Source organism: Branchiostoma lanceolatum, chromosome 16 (genome assembly GCF_035083965.1).
Source record: "Branchiostoma lanceolatum isolate klBraLanc5 chromosome 16, klBraLanc5.hap2, whole genome shotgun sequence".
Classification (NCBI taxonomy): Eukaryota; Metazoa; Chordata; class Leptocardii; order Amphioxiformes; family Branchiostomatidae; genus Branchiostoma; species Branchiostoma lanceolatum.
This window is the reverse complement of record NC_089737.1, coordinates 4,148,585-4,170,003: the sequence shown is the minus strand read 5'-3', so window position 1 is coordinate 4,170,003 and position 21,419 is coordinate 4,148,585. Positions and strand designations below refer to the sequence as shown.

General features: G+C 41.1%; 1 protein-coding gene and 1 long non-coding RNA gene across 2 annotated transcripts; both read left to right on the top strand.

Annotated features, from left to right (window-relative positions):
* Window positions 1-1,154: 1,154 nt before the first annotated feature.
* Window positions 1,155-3,560, top strand: LOC136421368 (uncharacterized). The gene is made up of 4 exons (XR_010753440.1): window positions 1,155-1,272; window positions 2,073-2,195; window positions 2,920-3,042; window positions 3,444-3,560. It is a non-coding gene; the product is annotated as an uncharacterized lncRNA (long non-coding RNA).
* Window positions 3,561-4,184: 624 nt separating this feature from the next.
* LOC136422151 (sperm receptor for egg jelly-like) lies at window positions 4,185-15,614 on the top strand. Its single transcript, XM_066409799.1, has 14 exons — window positions 4,185-4,206; window positions 4,996-5,118; window positions 6,468-6,677; window positions 7,047-7,117; window positions 7,533-7,691; window positions 8,131-8,268; window positions 8,673-8,769; window positions 9,524-9,681; window positions 10,048-10,293; window positions 11,267-11,380; window positions 11,996-12,231; window positions 12,813-12,946; window positions 13,778-13,878; window positions 14,842-15,614. The coding sequence occupies exons 1-14, from the start codon at window positions 4,185-4,187 to the stop codon at window positions 14,992-14,994; spliced, it is 1,962 nt and encodes a 653-aa protein (XP_066265896.1). The 3' UTR covers window positions 14,995-15,614.
* The last annotated feature ends 5,805 nt before the right edge of the window (window positions 15,615-21,419 follow it).

The following is a 21,419-nucleotide window of genomic DNA, read 5'->3' as shown; positions in this document are numbered from 1 at the left end:
CATCACCACGCTCAATCTGGCAAACGATATGCCAAGTTACGCACCAATGCGACAACGGGATCGTGAGTTCTATCTGCGAACATGCAAACAAAAGCATTTCCAATACTCCCAGAAGGAGGTCATCCTCCTTCCCGGAGTAACTAGCCATATCAACGTCACTCACCTAGATCTGATGTTTTCCAGACGTGAACGAATGTGTGATAGACAACGGTGGCTGCGATCAGGGCTGCACGAACCTCTTGGGAAGTTTCGTCTGTAGCTGCGGCTGGGGTTATCTTCTGAATGGTGACGGAGCTCGTTGTGACGGTAATGTTGTTGTTTGTTTGTTTGTTTGTTTGTTTGTTTGATTACTAACACATGATCAGCAAAAACGCAAGTGTGCACCATACCAGTTGTTTCCTTATACAGTTGCTTCGACAAATATTGGCGAATGTAATACTGCCAACGACGGTAAATTTGCTGGTGTTGCCTTTGCTTTTAGCCATTGGCACGTTGTCCGTAAAAGCTGTACAGCGAGCAGATTATTATTGGAATGAGCAGAGCACTTTGGACTAATGCTTCTGACTGTTCACAGCTTAACGGTACATATGCAATATTTTGTGAAACACATGTCTGATACACAACGGATCATAATGAGCCCCAGCTATTCTGAAAATCTCGAGATTTTGTGATGAATCTTGAGATTTTATGAGACAATCTTGAGATCTTTGAAAAGGTCTCAAGATTTCTCCAGGATGTTTAAAAAATCTCAAGATACAAGATGTTGTTGAAAAAATCTTGAGATGCTTTGAAACCATCTTGGAAAAAAACTTGAGACCTTTTAAAAGATCTCAAGATTGTCTCATAAAATCTCAAGATTGTCTCATAAAATCTCAAGATCGTCTCATGAAATCTCAAGATCTAGCACAAAATCTTGAGATTTTCAAAATAAATCTTGAGATTTTTTTCATTTTCAACGAAGCGTGAAGACCCCCGCTGGGGGTCATTATGATCCGTTGTGTAACAGAGAAGTGTTTCACATATTGTATATGTACCTTTAAGCTGTGAACAGTCAGAAGCATTAGTCCAAAGTGCTCTGCCCATTCCAATATTAATCGCTATAATTGTGTGTATCTTACCAGTGTTTTCCTGATATATTTGCTCCAACAGATATTGATGAATGCCACACTGCCAACGGCGGGTGCGACCACGTCTGCACGAACTATATCGGAAGTTTCGACTGCTCCTGTGGCGACGGTTACAGCTTGACCCCTGGCGGCCTTGCTTGTGACGGTATGACATTTCGTATAGCCTTCTTCGCAGACTTTTAGGCGCGCTGGCATCTACTTTCGGGAGGGGGGGGGGCGCTGATTCGCGATTTTCATTATTGGCCAGAACTATCTTCCCGGCATTAGAGAACCTAGCCCATGTTTAAAATTGCTACTCAGCGCTACACCCCCCCCCCACCACCATGAAAACAACAAACGCCATCGCTCCTAGGAGTCTGCGAAGGAGGTTAATTTTGTCTTTCTTTTGCTTCATTTTTAGGTAATAGTTTCAGAGCCATTAAAGACTGCCTAGTTTGATACCTTGTAGATGGTAAATTGTTGACTATAACAAACGTTAATCCGTGAGCAACAAACTCATTACATGTGAGTAAAGAGACAAATTGTTTTATCATAATGAAAGCTCATCTGTGTTGGTAGTAATCATAATAATACAATGCTAAACGTTCTTCCAACACTGAGGTATTCACGTATCGAATTTTTGAATATCACTGTCGCCTTCTTCAGGATCAATAATGACCAATCACTGCCGAACGTAAACTCGCGAGAGTTACAGACACGTGACTTTATTGACACGTGTCATTACGGATACGTGACGTCAGCAATTGGTCAAACGTACCAGGAAGTTTATAACGCCCACCGTCTCTGTCACGTATCTGTATCTCTCGCGAGTTTACGCAGTGATTGGTCATTATTGATCCTGAAGAAGGCGACAGTGGTCGTCAGAAATTCGATCCGTGAATACCTTAGTGTTGGAAGAAAGTTTAGCATTGTATTAAAATCATCTTATATTTAATCTTCACACAGACGTGAACGAGTGCGCAACTGCCAATGGAGGCTGCGACCAGATCTGTACAAACTTCCACAGCAGCTACAACTGTTCCTGTAACGTTGGATTCGTTTTGGATGCCAACAATGCCGGCTGCAATGGTAAGTGTGAACTCAAAAATATTGTTTTGTACCAGAAGACATCATAAGGAATATACGTCATCACAGATTATATCTATAGGGACTCAAATTCCCCTTAAAATGTATTCTTTTACATTATGACAGCATCCGTGAATAGTTTCATCATGTTGGTAGGCAACTTAAAGTGGCGTCGTGTGGCGTAAAGGCTAGAACATTCGGCTGTCAAACAAGGGAACCCGAGTTCGAACCCGGCTTACCCCCAGACATGTCTGGATATTCGCCCGGACGTTGTGCCCATGGGAAAGGCACAAATTTCCTCACTTCACTCGAGCTCAGGTCACAGGTGTAAATGAGAACCTAGCTTCGGTTAGGGACGTCCCTCGGATTGGCCGTTAAATAGAAGTCCCGTGTTTGAGGAGAGCCACACCTCGCACACGTAAAAAAAACACCACATCTTTCGAAAAAGAGTAGGGACATGCCCCGGTGTGCGATGGTCCATGCAAACCTTATACAGTCTGTTCTGGGTTGACATCTTGAAAAGGTGATTGTGACCTGTTGTATCAATCCTTCCGCAAATGTGGTAAATCTGAATAGATAAATAAAATAATTGCGTTGGGTGACAGACGCCCACCGAAACATCAGCTTAGTATCCAGACGGCATCTGTTTTGTATTTTCATTATATAGACTGGGGATTGACGAGGGAACTAAACTTACGTTCTTACATTCTGCTCTGTTGCATTTTAGATGTGAACGAGTGTTGGACTCGGAACGGTGGCTGTGCGCATAACTGCCACAATTCCGTAGGAAGCTTCCACTGTTCCTGTCTGAATGGGTATCTGGACAATGCCGACGGGTTTACGTGTAACGGTAGGTGCACTGTGGATAATCTGGACACACATACTAGTATGATCCTGATACTCTCATGAAGAATGTACTGTAAGTTACACATTCACTGGTCCAACACAAACATTTCAAATATTGATGTAGATGAATTTTGTAACCAAATTCATACAAGTCATTCAGACGTGTACTAAAATATTTCATAAAGACATTCTTTCTACAATGTACACACATTATACTACGGCATCAAAAGGAAAAAGTCCAATATGCTTCTGACATGTTTATGAGATTTTAGAGTGTACTTTTGACTATTGCATTATCGTAAAATGTTCTGGGCACATGTTTTTGAAAGGATGACGATGCACCACAATCCTAGTTGACAAGATCGATCCGTCCTTTATTGGCATTATATGACTATTTTTTTAAAGATATCGACGAATGCTCTTCACAAAATGGCGATTGTGAGGACTTTTGTACCAACACTGCCGGGACCTACAGTTGCTCCTGTTCCGACGGCTACGCTCTGACCACGAATGGCCACAACTGTACAGGTAAGTTAATTTTCTGAATAAAAGTTGAGGAACCAACAAACTTCTCGAAAAGGGTAGGGTTGACCCGGTGTAAAATGGAAAAGTAAGATATGACCTTTTTGTGGTCGTATAGTATTGATAGAAGGAGCCGATCCCATTCCTTCTACCACCTCTACCTCCTCAAACAAAGTCAGGTACCCAATTTTGCAACTGCATGGAGTGAGGAAAGGAAAGTCTTTTTCAATGTTTTGTCGTGTTAAGTCCAAAGGACACAACGTCTAGCCAGGAACCGGTGGCCTGTCGATGTCGTATCCGTTAGTTTAGCCACTCAGCCATTTGACGACCTGGTGTGCTTGGCTAAAACACGAGCCGTGGCGAAGCCCCTTTGCACTGAATGTATAAGCTATCAAAATTACGTCTTGCTTCGTTCCTACCTTACCCATGTCGCTGCAGTCTCATATACCGTATGTAACTTCCTTCATCCATTTTTTTTATCATATTGAAAATAATAGTTACAATATTTCATGGTTCATTTTAGATGTGGACGAGTGTACTGAATCCCCGGACATATGCGGTGAACACGCGGTCTGTACCAACTATGTCGGCCTCTTCGAGTGCGTGTGCGACCAGGGTTACGCTATGACGCCAGGGGGCTGTCACGGTAAGAACATACTAGCCAGTATGTATATGTATAGACTCCCATATGAAACTAGCTACCTGTGACTGTCGACTTTAATGATTATTGCTAATTGTATGTCGCTCTATTTTTTAGATTTCTTTCTGGCGCTTTGTATGTTACACCTGGTGAAATTCTTCTTCAGACTATTTCACAGTTTGCTAGTATATACAAGCACGCTTACTTCTTCTTGTCGATTCAGTATAACCTACACTTTTCCCTCCGGTTCAGCATACAGGATCATCTTCTTTGTGTAACGTCAAACTGAAGCAAATCCATCAAACGGGTATCTTTCATCTGCTTCTACTCGGGACTGTTCTCTTTGCCCTGGTTCGCAATCTTCACAATTCTGTGGCTTCTGTGTCTTCCCTGTTTCATAGCAGGTCGTTTTTTCTTTAACCCTATATATTTTGAGTCTATGTTAAAAAATTAGCAGTAACTGGAACTTACTTACTTATTCTTTTCGTCCCTTCTGAGACATAAGGCTATGACTTCTTCCCTCCATCTGGGTCTGTCCTGTGCCAAGCTGTCAACAGTTCTCCAGGACATACCCATGGCCGCCAGGTCGTCTGGCAATGTCCTCTTCTTTGTGGTCTTTGGTCTGCCTCTTCTCCGCTTTCCTATTGGCCTCCAGTTCAGGTCAACTTTGGGGATCCTATCTTCTGGCATCCTTAGTACGTGCCCTAGCCACTTGGGTTTTCTGCATGTGATCTCAGTGGTGAGTTTTCTACAACAAGTTTTACCCAGTAACTGGAAGTTTTATGTTATTTGTAGACGTAGACGAGTGTGCTGCAGATGACGTCCCCTGCGACCAGAACGCATACTGCCAAAACACCATAGGGTTTTTCGTCTGCATCTGCGACGACGATTACATTGGTAGCGGGTTTTCTTGTGAAGGTGAGTTAATGTTACCATTCTACCTTTAATTATCTACCTGGCAGCTGATTACTAGTTGCTCTGAGTTACAAGAATATTCATCAATCAGTGACTTAAAAAGGTAACGAGATACGCACCTCCAAGTTTTCGATGTCTACTGTATATCTTGATCACGGAATGACCTAGTCTCGCGAGAACACGAGACTAGGACGAGACTTGTGAAGATCGTCCTGCCTCCCCCGCCTTCTTGTGGAGCGTCTTAGTCTCGTGTTCTCGCGACACTAGGTCATTCCGTGATCTCGATGTACAGTAGATATCGAAAATTTGGAGGTGCGTGTCTCGTTACCTTTTCTAAGTCACTGATTGTTGAATATTCTTGTAACTGTTATTACACGTGATTGATGAATCTCTTCAACGATAGTTGCCCTAACCATTTAAGTTCTAAGATGAAATAAAAAAAAATATCTCTTTTTGCTATGGAGGCGTATCTTCCGTTAATAGATTCATCAGGTTGGTAAAAATCAGTTGGTAAATAGTTTTCGTAGGTACATTACCTTATTTGTGTTCTATAAAGACGTTTCGACAACCTATCGAGTATCTACTGTTTTCATCACAGCACAATTTTATTTTACACGGATGAAGAGAGCAAATATTGTTTGTTTATTGTTATTGATTTATCTATTGTTTATTCGCATATATGTACAATTATAAAAAGATAAACAGGGCAAAAAGAAAACATGCAGGGGGGGCCAGAAGCCTAGGTGGCTTTTCGTCGGCCTCCCCTAAACAAAACAATGGGAATTTTTACAAAATTATACATAATCAAAACTAAGCAAAATTAACGAAAGAACAAATTGAAATTGTATCATAAATTCTAATGAAATAAATGGAAAAGAAGAGGAACTACAAAATAAATTGAGTTGTAAACATAATATGTAAGATTACGCTATATGATAAGTGTGATTACACTATACCTTATCAAATTACCATCTACAATTTATAAAGAAAATCAAAATTATACAAAATAATGATAATAGATAGGTTGTCGAAACGTGTTGAAAGGTTCAAATGAGGTGTATTTAGCGAAAACTTACTTCAGTACAATGTTGCAGTAAAGATTTTTTAAGAGACCGCAATACAAGGCAATAAACACTCATACATTGATGAAGGATAGATCCAGGTAATAAGATACCCCAAAAGTGGTTACTCAAGCAACTGGATACAATTTTGGTTCTCCAGGTCTTCCCTTAAGTCACTGACGTAAGACAACGTATGCTGTCTAAAACATCTGGCTATTTCAAAACTTCATCCAGTTGCTTGAGTAACTATTTTTAGCGAAACACTCAAACAGTTCTCTATATAATTCGCAGAAGTACAAACAACGACGGCTGAACCGGAAACAACCAAATCCCCAACAACGTCCGAGGCACCAGAAGCTGAAACAACCCGTCCATTCATCCCACCAGCTAGTACAGTGGTCAAAACGACCCCTCAGCAGGTGATGGAGACCACGACAATCGAGGACATCTTCCACGCGCTAGGCACTCATGAAATAACAACTAGAGGCTTTACGCTTGGTGGTAAGGTTACAAAATAATTACACCGTTGTGCAGTTTTGGAGTCTCCTTTCTAGAAGATGTAGCACTGTTTTGTGATCTAGGAATATGGTATATTTCCGCAAAGACATTCTATATAATATTTTTGATTTGCGTAAGATAATAGACGACTTTTTGAATTGGAGCGCCATTTTGAAATGTGCTCACGCGAGATCATAATCTCTGCCGAGAATGTGCGAGAAGTACACAGTGAAATACATGTATTACACAGTAGGTCTAATACACTGGTGAGCTAACATTTTTTTTGTCACTCCCAAAATGTTAGTAGCTATGTGAAACGTAAAATCGTTAACATTAGATTTCTCATGCTGGTACAACTTTTGTCAATTTCAGCGCAAGGCACAACCGACAAACCAACCACTACAACGTCAAGCACAGAAGTGTCCACTGCACCACAAGTAACAGTAAGTGTATTATAAACTACTTACCTGTGTATCTTTATGTTTGTCAAAACTAAGAGTCTGATGATATTTGTCGTACGATGATCGTACGATCACAAACTGGTGATTTGTCGTACGATCGCAAACTGGTGGCATTCTTACGACAGTCGTACAGGTGTCGTAAAAAACCAAGCTGTCTTGTTACAAAAAAGTCTGGCCTAGATTCTTGTCGGCGGTTGGTTGTGTCGCGGCCTGCTTGAAAATCTCGCGACCTCAAACTTGTACGACAACCAACGATGAATACGACCGTACCGTTAGTGCAAGTTATGAAAGCTGAGTGAACATGCACATGTTATTGATCTATTTGTCGTATTGATTTTGACGTTTAACAAGTAGGATTTGTTTGCATAAGACATAACCAACTTTCTGTCTTAAAAAGGAAGCGACTGTTGCAACCGATGTGGACAGACTGAAGGACTTCTGGCCGGGTTTGAAGAATTTGGTCCATGACCGGACAAAGCCAGCAGATCTGATGCAGTATCTTAGCAACAACAGAGAACAAGGGAACTGTGACGTCTCACAACCATCGGAATGCGAGGTATGTGAGACAAAACATTGCTACAGTCACTACAACCACAGTTTTTTTTTTAATTTTTTTTGTTCAGTTTTTCCACATTTCTGGACGGATTGACATGGGTCATAGCAGGTGAATATCACCTTTTTAAGATGTCAACCCAGACCAGACTGTAAGGTTTGGACCATCGCACACCGGGGCATGTCCCTACTCTTGTTCGAACGTAGTGGTGGATTCTTTAACGTGCGCAGGCTTTGGCTCTCCCCAAACACGGGACCTTCATTTAACGTCCTATCCGAGGGACGTCCCTAACCGAAACCTAGGTACTCATTAACACCTGATTGAAGTGAGAAAATTTGTGTTAAGTGCCTTTCCGAAGGGCACATCGTCCGAGCGCATGTCCAGACATGTCTGGGGGCAAGCCGGGATCTAAAATTCAGGGATTGTGACTGTTATTTCCCAGCTGATGAGTCTACCAGGTGCGCTGGAGATGATCTTCAACCTGTCGTCTAACGTGGGCATCGTGGAGCAGGTAAAGGTTCTGGCTGAAGCAACCGATATCCTCCTGAAATCATCCGGTAAACTCAATATGGATGACCAGGTAAGCCGCTCGTCTTTGTTGCTGGAGCAATATATAGAGTGATCGTCGTCCGTAGGAATTCAATTATGTTTGCCTTTTTACAGGTTTGCGTGTATTGCCTTTGTTGGATCCGTTGGCATGTGTGGTGGCTGCCATCTTGAATTGTGACGACACAGGGTCGCCATACCATTTTATTGGGAGGGGTGTTTTTCAGGTCGCTAGCGTTCTCTTTATTTATAACAGATCGGCACACAACTATCAAATATTTAACTCAAATGAAAAATAATTACAATTCATATTTATGAAAAGATTCCGAAATCACTTAACTAACATAGCAAACCTAAAGTATATGTAGCACAAATAATTAACTCTAGTTCAACATAGAGTTTCTGTGAACTGATCCCTTTAATTCATGTTCCTAATAGGTAGCTTCAGGTTATATCATCGGGAAACTGGCGAGGTCCATCGAGAGACTGTCGGGAAGGGGCGTGCGGTTTGGAGACTTGAGACCCGCTGCCACAGGTATAGTTTTAACAGTTTTATCAGGCTCCTTTCAAACACTGTTGTTGACGTTGTTGTCGACATTGTTGTTGTCTTGTTGCCCTATAATAAGGACCAAGTCCACTCGGGGTAAGCGTATCCAAGAGGAAAAGCGTATCCAAGCGTATCCAAAATGAAAACGCTCGGAGAAATGTAACTATATGAGTGAGACAGAATTGTCAGTAAAAGAACGTATGTTATGACATCTTTATCGTTATCCCTTGAACAAACCCATAGAGGCGTTGTATTGAAAATATAACCATAATGGTAACGTTTTTATATAGCACGAAATGGCCACGGATCCTGACGTATCCGGACAGGAGAAACGGGATCCGGGATCTCAGATCCATAAGAATCCGGAAGGATACGGGGTCCGTATTGTTCTAAAACAACTCAAATTTACCTACATTAACCTACATCGACAAGTGGTACCCTGATGCGGCATATATATATATATATACCACTTGCCGATGTAGGTTAATGTAGGTAAATTTGAGTTGTTTTAGTACAAGACGGCTTCCGGATTCTTACGGATCTGAGGTTCCGGATCCCGTTTCTCTTATCCGGATACGTCAGGATCCGAGGCCATTTAGTGCAGTGTATATTTAAGGCACAGCATCATATTCTTTAGAATTACATACATCGTTGTTACAACAAGGTATCGGTGGCACCTGTAAACATACCACGACAGTATAGGATAATGTATGTATACATGTATCGTTTACTTTCCATGCAGCGATCGTTGACACAGCGTCGACCCTAATGGAAGCCGGCGTGCAGGAGGAGATCACGCTGGCGGACGAGTCGCACTTCATGCCGCCCAGGAAACGGAAGAGGTACCAGGAAAAACTGCAGAAAGAGCGAGAGGAAAAACAACAAGAACAGTGGAAACTTGTGCGTAAATTTTGGAAACATTGTTTTCTACTTTACCTCCGTAAAAACGGAGGTTTTATAAATCACTTTGAGTTTGTTAGTGAGGGAAGGTTGTGTCGACAGGAATAGGGAAATGGTATTACAGTTCTGCAGTTGGCATTTGAATGCTAGGCAGTTGACACTAACAGGATGTTGCGAAAGTGAAGGAAGTGGCAGGTCAGAGTTGGTAAAACTACTAATAAATCAGACAAGCATGACAGAGTCCATGGAAGAGGCTACTACTCCACGAGTTGTTTATGGTCTGTCTAAATTTTGAATAAGCACTACGCACTACAAAATGAGTGACGTGATCATCACGAATGATTCCAACTATTTTTGTTGATACAGGAGAAGGAAGTCATCTCTAAACTGGTTGAAGAAGTCAACAACGTCGCCCAGGCTGTTTCGGCCAGCCATGACGTCCCCGGCTCCACTGTCCTGGGAACGAGATCGATGCAGCTGGTGTTGGACTCGGAGTCTGGGCCCGAGATGGGAGACGCCCCGGTGTCCATCCCGGCTGGGCAGGTCAGGTTCCCCGCTGAGGAGGCGCTGTCCCCGTTCGCCTCTTCTAAAAACGTCGAATGGAAGGTGATCGTCACTTTTCTTTTGTTGTGGTTCTAGCAATAAAATTGAATCATGAAAGTTACATCTCATTACATATGATGTTATACATGTAGGAAACCTAGTGTGGTTGAGCAAGAAAACCTAAGAAATATCATTGTTTTTAAGAAAAACTAGTGATTTTTGCATAAAATGCCTGTCAGAAACCCCTTGCCATGGCAACACGAAAAATGATAAACTTAAACCGGTATCATAAAATTGTTGCCAACTGAATTTGAGGAAAATTTACCAAGTTTGGTTCTCCTACCATACGTCGTTTGGCAGTTATACGATGTCAAAGTTGGCGCGGTCATTTTTGCCCCCCCCCCAGTCTTGATAGGGTTAAGGCAATTATGCAGATTTACGCTAATTATGTAAATAAATAAAAAAATTGCCCAACATTTACAATTTGGCATCCGGCAGTTTCTATGTGCTGGAGACCCATACTATCCATAATTATCATAAAATTTTGGTGGTTCCAAAATTTCCGGGTTCACTGTGTTGGCAAATAGACTACAAGGGCAGTTCCTTAGTATAAATGTGTTGTTGGCCTACAGTCAAGTTGTCAGCAAGGATTGAAAGCAAAGGTTAACAAAAACTATTTCTAACAACAGAAGAACAAAAGGTGAAAGTGAACCATTTTGTACCAAGGACCAAGAAAGAATGCTTGTGGTACATAGTGCTACCAAGGGCAGAGTGGTTGGTTATTCTTTAGAGTTAGTATTCAGTAAAAAAGACAGGAATGCGGTTGACCCTTACTGTTAGTGATCAGTGCCAGTGACAGAAATGTTGGCTAACCCTCCTAGCGTTTACTTAGTGGTCAGTGGCGAGTACAGAATCTTCATCAACAACCCTAACCACAAATTATCCATTAGTGTACTTAGCACTGTAGTAACAAACTCGTTATTTAGATAGTCTTTCTACGACAGCTTCTTATGGAAATATATTATAATATTATCTTTTTCAGATCACCGGCTTTAACGACAACCCGTACGTCTGGGACAGGTCGGCAGAGGACATCCATTCGTCTGTCGTGGACGTCACGCTGGAAGATGAACTGGGGAACGAAATCCCTGTTAAGGTGAATGCAACAATGACTTTCTTCTCTTATATCTATGTTATGTTTAACTAACAACGTCGGCTCGCCCTGGCGGGGCATGTTGTTCGCAGTGACGAACCTGCTGGGTAACTAATGCAGTGGCTACCCGAGGGAAAACGCAGAGTTGGAAGACCTCACACAACTTTATCGACATTGATCGAAGGAGACACTGGACTCTCAGGTTCTGCATTGATAGCTGCCATGAAGGACAGATCGTACCGGAAAAACTTTATTGATTGTATTTCACCGGATTAAATCCGGAAGCATAATGATGATGATGTTTATGATGTTGATAATGATAGACTTTATTGCACAACAATTGTGCAAGGCATTTAGAATGGCATCTTTTTCTGCATAGCAAAACTTTCTACGAGACTAATATACCTAACAAAAGACTATGTAACATGGGATGAAAACGTAGTTATACAATTATTATTTTGGGATTTCTAACGTATAGGAATATACATCGTCCTATACATACAATGCAAGGGTTGTCACGTGTCAAAATGTACAAACATTTACTATCTAGATATAGGAACAAGATATGGAGACTGAAACTTTAGTTAGTAAATGTGTATCTTAAACATATCATTACAGGGCCTGACTGAAGAAATCACCATCGTCCTTCAAAACAACCCGGAAATGTTCCGTGTCGGTCATCTCGTGAACTACAAGTACTACGACAACGCCACGATGGTCCTGCGAGACTTCAAAGCTCGCGAGAACCAGACGTTCGGAATCACCCTGACTGTGAGAACGACCAGCTACATCTCATCAGCTAACATATACGGCAAGATGGGCGGAGATCCGAACGACACACACCACGATTTCAGGTACGTCAAAATGGTTACCACAAGGATTAACACGATTCTATGCACACGACCATGTGTTTTATTAACATCAACGGTTTGGTCGGTGTCAATGAAACACTTGGTTGTGTACAAAGGTGTTGTTCTATGTCTTACCAACAGAATAAAACTATTCACGGATGCACATGACAAGCTTACAAAATACAGGGCAGTACAATTATAATAGTTTGCACTAAACGTTCGCTTTTCTATGACCAGAACAGCAAAGGTTTGTGTTTTATTTTCTGCTACGTTTGTGTATGTGCCAATAACATGGCCGTCATGCATGGCCACGAACTTTATTGCCAAGCAAATGTATTGATGCAACTGTAAACACTTTTCACAATATCATGAGAAATGTCTCAACCCCGGAGGCGTCGCTAAAAACTGGAGGATTGTGTATACATTTTGCTTTTTCTACTGCGTGTAACGTTAACAATATAACATGATGACTTTTCAGCACCAAGGAGTACTCAAGACCTAAGGTAGTTCACATTAGAGTTTGTGCTTTGTTATAGTTTTCGACTTTTTGTGTTTTTATCCTTTTCATTTTATGACGTCTGCAGCAAACTTCTGACGTCTGATGACTTTGACCTGACGGGGAGCGTGGGGGACTACACCTTTACCGCGTTCTTCCTAATCTTCGTGGAGCAGGTGAACAACGGGAGTGGACAGTACACGCTGGGGCTGCAGATTGACGGTAAGAGTTCCTTAGCAAAAAGATTTAGTTAAACGTTAAAGTCATTCCCGCACCGAAGGTGCATAAGGCGGCGCCCATCTCCGGTTCCATAGCCCTTGGGCCACACAACTTTGTGCAAGTCACTACAGCAGGGGGCTAGTCCACTGGTAGTGATGTGTGTGTGTGTTTAACTGCCATACTCTTTTCCAAATACTGAGTGCTGAGTAGCGAAAGTAGTATGTACCATTTTTTTAGTCTTTGGTATGACTCGGCCGGGGTTCGAACTCTCGACCTACCGTATGCAAGGCAAACACCCTACCCACTCGGCCATTGCATATAGCAGATAGATAAGATGAAGCATTTAGTCTAGCCTCTATCAGGCCTCCTGGATTGCTGGGAAAATAATATAAATGGGCCAAATAGAGTAAATTGTATGAAGGGAGTCGGATACAGAGAGAGGATCCAATCTGCAAGTGAAACCCTGGCAAAAATTCTCCCTATAGCCAGCGTAGTTAGTCTGGTAGAGACTACATTTAGTCAACGTCATTACAGTAAAATTGTTTGTTTTGTAAGTGCTGTTATCATCTACTTGCCCTTGACTGTAAAACTATATTTGTCTTTTATATCGCCTAGATTTTAGACTTTGTTAGACTCCAAAGATGGCCGGAAAAATAGTAGAAATAGGCCAAATCTACAGATAACTCGTCTAGTATGTTATTTGTCTATTCTGTCAATTTCTTCGATTTTTCCAGCGTCCTGTGGGGTCTGGAAGAGGTTGCCTAGATTTAGCTTTCTCCCGAACAGAACAGTTGTGTACCCTATACTGTAACTCTAAAGCCTTCTCTTTTTCAGAGTGCCTGACGCATGGATGTAATTACACTACAGACATGGTCAGCATGGGATGTCGCTTCTGGGATTTTGACGACAACGCCTGGAAGGGCGAGGGTTGCAAGGTAGTCTATTTTACCTTTGGATTGTGTGTGTGTTTGTGTGTGTGTGTGTGTGTGTGTGTGTGTGTGTGTGTGTGTTTGTTTGTTTGTTTGTTTCAGTTCGTGTGTGTTCGTAGTTATTTGATTGCACTGTCAGTAGAGTGGCAGTGAGTAAAAGTAAAGTACGGAGATGACCGCAAAATTCATACTTGCTGGGAGACAGACAAAAAGTACAGATCAGAGGTGGTAATACTAGATGTTCATCAGATCTGACAGTCCAGGTCATGGGGTCAATGGAAGAGGCTACTCATTTAGGGGGAGGTATTGCTGTCCCAGTTAAGTACTTTCCATACGCTAGTTTGCACTATAAGTGTACTGTCAACAATCTGTCCACAATAAGATTACTTAAATATGTTTAGCCATACCTAGTATGGCTCAACATATTGTTTTTAATTATGTTTCTTCTCCTGCCTGTCAAATCTTCAAATCGATTCATCTCTGTCATTTTTTGACCAAATGACCTGAAATTTGGCACAAAGGTAGTGTGGGCAAATACCCCTAGTTTTTTTTTCCCCATTTTTTTCGATGTAGACCTTTGAAGTGATTTTATCTAGTTTTTTTTTTGTGACAGCCAATGGGAGCACGGCATTTAAAAATGCGACCGCCTGATTGGCCAATTGAGTTAATCAAATTATCTTGCATTTCTGGGTCAGCTGCCCTAGTGTTTATACCAAATGTGGCATTGTGACTGCCTAGGACATGTGCGTAAATGGCTTTGTTATCACTTTTGGCATATTACTAGAACTTCAGAATTATTTTTCTAAATTCTTTGCCATTTTCAAAACAAAGATGCACATCTCCATTTTTTGCATGGGGAGGAATATGGCTAAACATGCTGCATTTTCTCAGGGGCAAATGACGGCCTTTCTAGTATTGTATAATTATATATCTTCATACTGTGTTGACGTGACTACTGTTTACTTCCAGGTCAGTCCTAAGACGACTCGGGAGGAAACGGTGTGCCTGTGTGACCACCTGACTCCGTTCGGCGTGGACATCGTCCGGGTCCCCAACTATGATCCGTACCACACCCGAACAGTCCTTCTGACAGACAGTTCCCTGATATGTCTAGATGAATAGTATAGATAAAAGCGCGTCTTTCTGAAACAATACCAATAACTGGCTTTTTCAGGGCAACTATCATTTGCAAGATAATGATAATGGTTTATTGGTCAGAAATTACCCGTGCAATGGCAGCCAGTGCTGAATTGCTGCAGTGTTTACAATCACATGCTTAGTAATACACAACGGATACATATTTGCTCCACACTTGCTCTTTGTGGAACTGTCGCAAGGGTCTGGGCGGCTGCCATTCGGCGCCAGCAGGTGACCTCAATACGACCTTCTCCAACCAAATTCAGGTACCCATTCACACCTGGGTGGAGTGAACTGTTGTATGACGTAAGCTGAAATTAATTATTATAACTAGAACATTATCGAGGACTGCTGTAAAGAATGTTTCCATAATTTGATAATATTACCTGTACTAGATTGTCCAATAGTACCGATGTATTTTCATCTGTTTGCATGCGTGTTACTTACTTAATATTAAGTCCGTTTGGAGAGACCTTTAAAGGAGTCCTAAAGTCCAAAATTCTGTTAAAAGTCGGCTGATTAAGTATTCATTGATACATAATCTAGTGGAAAATAACATCGTCTTCTGGAGTTTAGAACACCTTTAAGATAACATTTTCAATGCATTTTTAAAGAGTCTAGTCTCGTGACTATCGTTTGTCATAGATTAAATTTCGAAGACAAACAATCCTTAAAAAGTAAATAATATTTCCAAAAGAAAGACAAGCTACCGTCTAACTTTAATGTATTATCAAAATATAGTGGCCTAAATGTGTATGCATAATGTACACTTCGATTAAACCATATCATCGAAATTAAATTGAATATCTACATGCATTCTAGCACACGTGGCATCTATCTATCTTCGGCCACGCCCATTCATTTTGTTGCTTCTCGGAATAGCCTGTCCTGTTTTTCCCATTTTGAAAATAAAATTGGGTATCTATTCCCATTCACAAATTTTAACTCCCAATTCTACTATCTGTTCAGTTATAAAACTCGATAGCCACCAAGATAGATTACAAAGGCCAGCACATACTTAAAAAGTGTGGTCACATTGATCATAAGTTATAAATAGTTATTTTTCATTGATTTAAACTATATTTCTCAATATCAATCTATATATTACATGGCGAAGGGTAATTTTGATACTAAAATTATAATACTAGATCAAAGAAAGGGGTGCATTGCATGAAATTAGTAATACAAAGCTGAAACTTTATGTTATGTAAACCCTTATCTTCTGCCCAGACACTTTGCAAAAAAAGTTGTGTTTTTTCTTTCGCCCTGTCGCTCCAATTTTTTTCTGAAAAAAATCCGAGAAACAACAAATTAAATTGGTGTGGCCTTATGACTCGGTTTGTTAGAGGATTGGAATATTACCAACTGTATTAATAAAATTTAATGATGGATTTCTCTTGTAGTTTTGTGTGTGTAAAATCCATTTTGTTTTCGACCACAAAAATGCTTTATAGAAAGTCACAATGCCACCAACTTCGTAGGGAAGATTTGATTACACTAGAGACATATAATTGGAAACCTTGGGTGGCATCGCCTACATTCATGTATACATCATATCTTGTGTGTTATGAGTAGGTTAAGGATATATGTGGACATCATCCGTTTTCCATTAACAATCTTGGTGTTTTACAGAACTGTCCATCTGCTTATATTGAGCAAGGGACTGTCAAAGAAACCCGACCGTCACTGAGGAAACATTACGATTTTCATCCCAACATCTGCTTGGAGATGAGAAAGATTTAGTAGTTTTGTTTCAGTAGATGGTGTAGTAAACTAACTTCTGTATTTGTTCTGTCAGGAAGTACCTTTGTTCTGCTGTCTGGTTTCGGATGATGCGACGAATAAGTTAGTGTATTAAAGGCAACCTAAGTAATATTAGGGCGCTGAAAGTCATAGTTTCAAAATTGATTTTTTTTTAGTGATTTCTATCCATAGCAAATTCAAATAACACTATCCCATTGCATATCGGACCATCATGGAGCAAAAAAAGACGTTGCTATGTGTTGGGAATCTGAACACTTGGAGGCTAGCCATTAGTTCAAATCTTCCGAACATGCGCGAGTCTGATCGGTAAGTCCCGAACGCTTCCGGAGAAATAATCATGTGATCATGGCTCAATGTGTTTGGGCATTGTGACGTCACGCTTACGGTTACGGCTGGATTCTGGGCTGATTTTTGGGTGGCAACAATAAATAAAATACTCCTTTTGCGGCTTGTCTCTGTGCTCTTTTTAAACGCCCAAAGTATGAAATAATGATGCAAATGTGCTAATATGGGGAAGTAAATGTCAATTTCAATTTCACCAGAATTGCTTTCCCCAGAATATTTGAAGATTTACCCCCTAAAATTGCTTAGGGCACCTTTAAAAGATCTTCGATCCTTTTCCCCAACATCTGCTTGGAGAATAGGTAGGTTGTCTTGTTTGGGAAGTGTAACTTCTATAGCGGTTCTTTCAGTTGGTGCGTTGTCTTGTTTTGGATTGTGTGTACACAATCAGTCATGGTAATTTTCTGTAACGTGGATATTGTGCAAGCAAGGATCGTTTTAAACTTTTTGAAAGTACATGGATAAGCTATAACATTTGGTTGGGAAAATATGCGTTGAAAGAAAAATCATATGTGTGGGCTTTATAAAAACATGCATATTTCACCTAATATTATTGTACTGATAGTCAGCATGTATCTCCGAAATTCGTTATTACGACGTTCCCAAGCAAACATGCACTGACTTTAAAAGCGTCGACTAGTGATTCAACATATTTTTACAACTTACAGTGCAGAAGAGTGCTGGAACATGATGGTACACTTATCTTCACACGGGGTCAATCTATGATTTGAATAGCCTACAGTTACCTTTGTGATACGGAAAGTATTGATGAGAAACTACAAGTGTTTCAATGAGCGCAAATTGCGGCATTCGAAGATTTGCTTTTTCGGAACCCAAAAACGTGGCAAATCTCTACAATTTATGCTGTTCCATTAATCAAATTGTATCAAAGCATTTACAGCATTTTCTTGTAATCTGTATCACTTAGATAGATACAGGCCATCAAAACTATGTTCATGTTCATTACAGCCCCTTGCAGCAACCTTCTGCAATAATATTTTTAACCGCTAGGCGACGCTTTTAGACCACCGTGTGTTACTTGACAGTGCAATTGTGTGTGGGAACGGCATGCTAATGTTGTGAATTTCCGGTTACAGTTTAACAGTCAGCAGGTAAATAAAAAGGTGTATCAAACCAAAGGTTATTTATGTGTTTCATATGGGAGTTTTTACCTGTATATCTGTGTGGTTCTTTAGAATTCTAAACTAAAGTTGTGGTTTTAGCCCTTGTCCTGCTGGACTTTTTTTACCCTATAGTAGTCCCTGTGCTGGGCTTTTTTGACCCTATTTAAAGGAGGGGTACTGCTTTAACTTTGCTATTTATTTGATACTTTGCCCACAAATAACTCTATAAAGTTATATATCAATGCAAAGCTAAGAGTCTCTACTTTTCAGAAATATATTGCAAATGTTGCCTGCACCTACCTGTATTGATTGATAATGGCAATAAATCAATAAAAAACCCTTTTTTCAAAAACCTTTTGTATTGAAGTATCTGAACCATATAAAAAGTACCAATATCAAAGCTGCAGCATTCCTGCATCCTCGTCCACCAGGACCTTTCCGCTGTACGTTACATCGCTCGCGGAAAAGGCCCTGGTAACACGGGATGGCATCCATGGTTATTGCAGGTCGACGAGACTTGCTGATGAATAATTAATGAGCTAATCCTTATTTGGGACAAACGGCAGTTGTAGCTAATGAATAGTTAATGAGCTAACCCTTATTTGGGACAAACGGCAGTTGTAGCTCATAAATAATTAATGAGCTGGCCGTAACACGTAACCTGATTGGCTGATAGCTTCCCAGCGTTCTTTGCGCGTTTGCTTCCGATAAGTGGAAGCAAATGGGTTTTAACCCCTCTGATTGGCTGAAGCTGTTTTGGAGGCTCGACCTGCAATAACCATGGATGCCATCCCGTGTTACCAGGGCCTTTTCCGCGAGCGATGTAACGTACAGCGGAAAGGTCCTGGTGGACGAGGATGCATTCCTGACACATCCTGACAACATCAGAGCTATATCTATGATGAAGAAGTTCACCCAGGTATCTCAGCAGGTAGGTTTATGACCATACAATGTCCACGGTGCTGAACTGGCTTTTCTGTAGAAAAGCTGAGCCATTTAGAATGAGTATACTTCTTTCTTTACCTCTATTGCAATCACTTTCCTACACATCAGCTGAAAGCTTACAACAGGTATTATCTTTTGAATTCCAAACAAAGTAATATCATTGAATACAAAGGTAATAAAGATACAAAAGGCAATAAAAAGTACATTATTCCACAAAGTTTTCATATACTGCTGCATAGCACCAACACAGAGGTCTCTACCAAGACTACAATGTTGCTGACCAGTCCTGGCAACATCAGAATGATACATGTGAAGAAGTAAAATACACAGGTATTGTAACAGGTGAGTACATGTATATGGTTGTAGACTGCCCTTGGTGCTGAACTCACTTTTGAGCAAAATCTACACTCTCATACAGAACAGTACACTTCATGCTGTAGCCATAGAACAATTGACATTCTAGCTTTCTATACAAGAGTGGAAAGCTTATAGTCTAAACTTTCTTGTCATATCAACATACAGTTGTTACAATCTATACTGAAGGCTATATTATAATAAAGACATAAAAAGCAATAAAAAGTACATTATTCCACTATGCTTTCATATGCCTTTGTATAGCATCAACACACAGGTTTCTACGAAGACTACAAAGTTTCTGACCAGTTTTGACAACATCAGAATAATATATCGTATTATATGTAAAGAAATACGAATTGCAGATATTATAACAGTTGAGTATATGGCTATCAAAGTCTGAGACTGGTCAGCCCCACAATAGAAATCATGCACCACTTCCCCGCCAGCGACCACGTCCACTACCTCCCCGGGCACGTCCACGCCGTCCTCGGTAAGTGCCCCGAGCTCTTCCACGGCTAAAAGGAGGGTCAGCGCCGCTTTCAAGTTCATCAGCAACGTGTAAGGGTCCCTCTCCGCTTGCCCCGACATGTCTTCGAGGCCGATGTTGTGACTCCCCGTCTTCGCCAGAACTGTCACTGATTTCAGCGGAATTTTCACTTGATAAAGGATATTCCACCACTGAATCGTTCGTGAAAATGTCCCCTAGAACGTCTTCGACCGTGTACCGATCCATTTTGGCGTTTAAACACCGATATTGCCGCCAGAAACACGGAAAATATCTCTCCGAAAACATACCAGCAGACGACGCACCATGATGGCCGCCTCATTAACATATGGCCTCATTAACATATCACGCATGCGTCTTGGGACGAATTGCGCAACAATAATTTTGACCCTTGACCCCGACGATGTTGCAACACTATGTTACTTCCGGGTTTCGGGGGTTACGCCGGAGTGGGACGCGTTCGTGCCGGAAATACCCCCAGCGCCTATATATAGGCGGTCCGCAGGACCCGCACATTAAGGTCTCATTCATGAGTTTTTCCGCCCCATAGGCTTACATGTTATAAAACGTGTTTTACAAGGGCGCGTTCGTAATGAAGCTATAGGAAATGCACCGATGTCATTCATTCTCTGTTGAGCTCAGCTACCCTAGATCATCTGAAAAAATTGCCAACTACCAGTTGGCATATAATACCTTTTTATGGCAATTAAAAGCGGCACTTAGCTAGACCCCCTAAATAGGCACTTTCCAGCTGAAAGTGATCCACCGAATTACCGCCAATGTCCGGCTGTGGACGTCCGACCTCGCGCGCGGCTGCCGAACTTTACCTGTTAATTTCTTCCGTTACAAACAAGCTTTCATCAGTTTGACGCTTGATATCAGCTGGCCTAGCTATAGGCGATTTTTGCACCGATATAGACACATGTACATGCAGCCGTTCATTTTTTTGGGCAACGGACTCTTTTAGGGTACCCACTCGGAGTAATACATAAATGAGACCTTATGCGTAGCGCCTATATATAGGCGGTCCGCAGGACAAGGGTTTTAAGTGTTTGAAATCAACCAAATGTTACATCATCATAGAAACATGTAGTCATAAGGCCACAGCAAGTAATTTTTATGGATAACATCAGCGCGCTCACTAATTTTTGCCTGATTTCGAGATAAAAGACAAGAAATTTCATTGCCCTCCGACAGTGGTCAACATGCCAAAAATTGGCAAATATGCCGTAAACGTTGAGAGTCTAAGGTGTTTCATTGCATATGAATACCCAGTGTAGTTCCTGCCCATGATGGTATAATAACAAGCTGCATTTGTTCTAGCAAGGACATTATATAAATTATGGGGGGGGGGGGGGGTGGGTCTAGTTAAT

Bases quoted from the DNA above. Each gene is read 5' to 3' on its own strand.
- LOC136422151 (XM_066409799.1), top strand. From the start codon at position 4,185: ATGACGCCAGGGGGCTGTCACG. The intron at 11,381-11,995 runs GTGAATGCAACA...ATATCATTACAG, and splicing joins GGAACGAAATCCCTGTTAAG to GGCCTGACTGAAGAAATCAC. The intron at 13,879-14,841 runs GTAGTCTATTTT...GTTTACTTCCAG, and splicing joins GGAAGGGCGAGGGTTGCAAG to GTCAGTCCTAAGACGACTCG.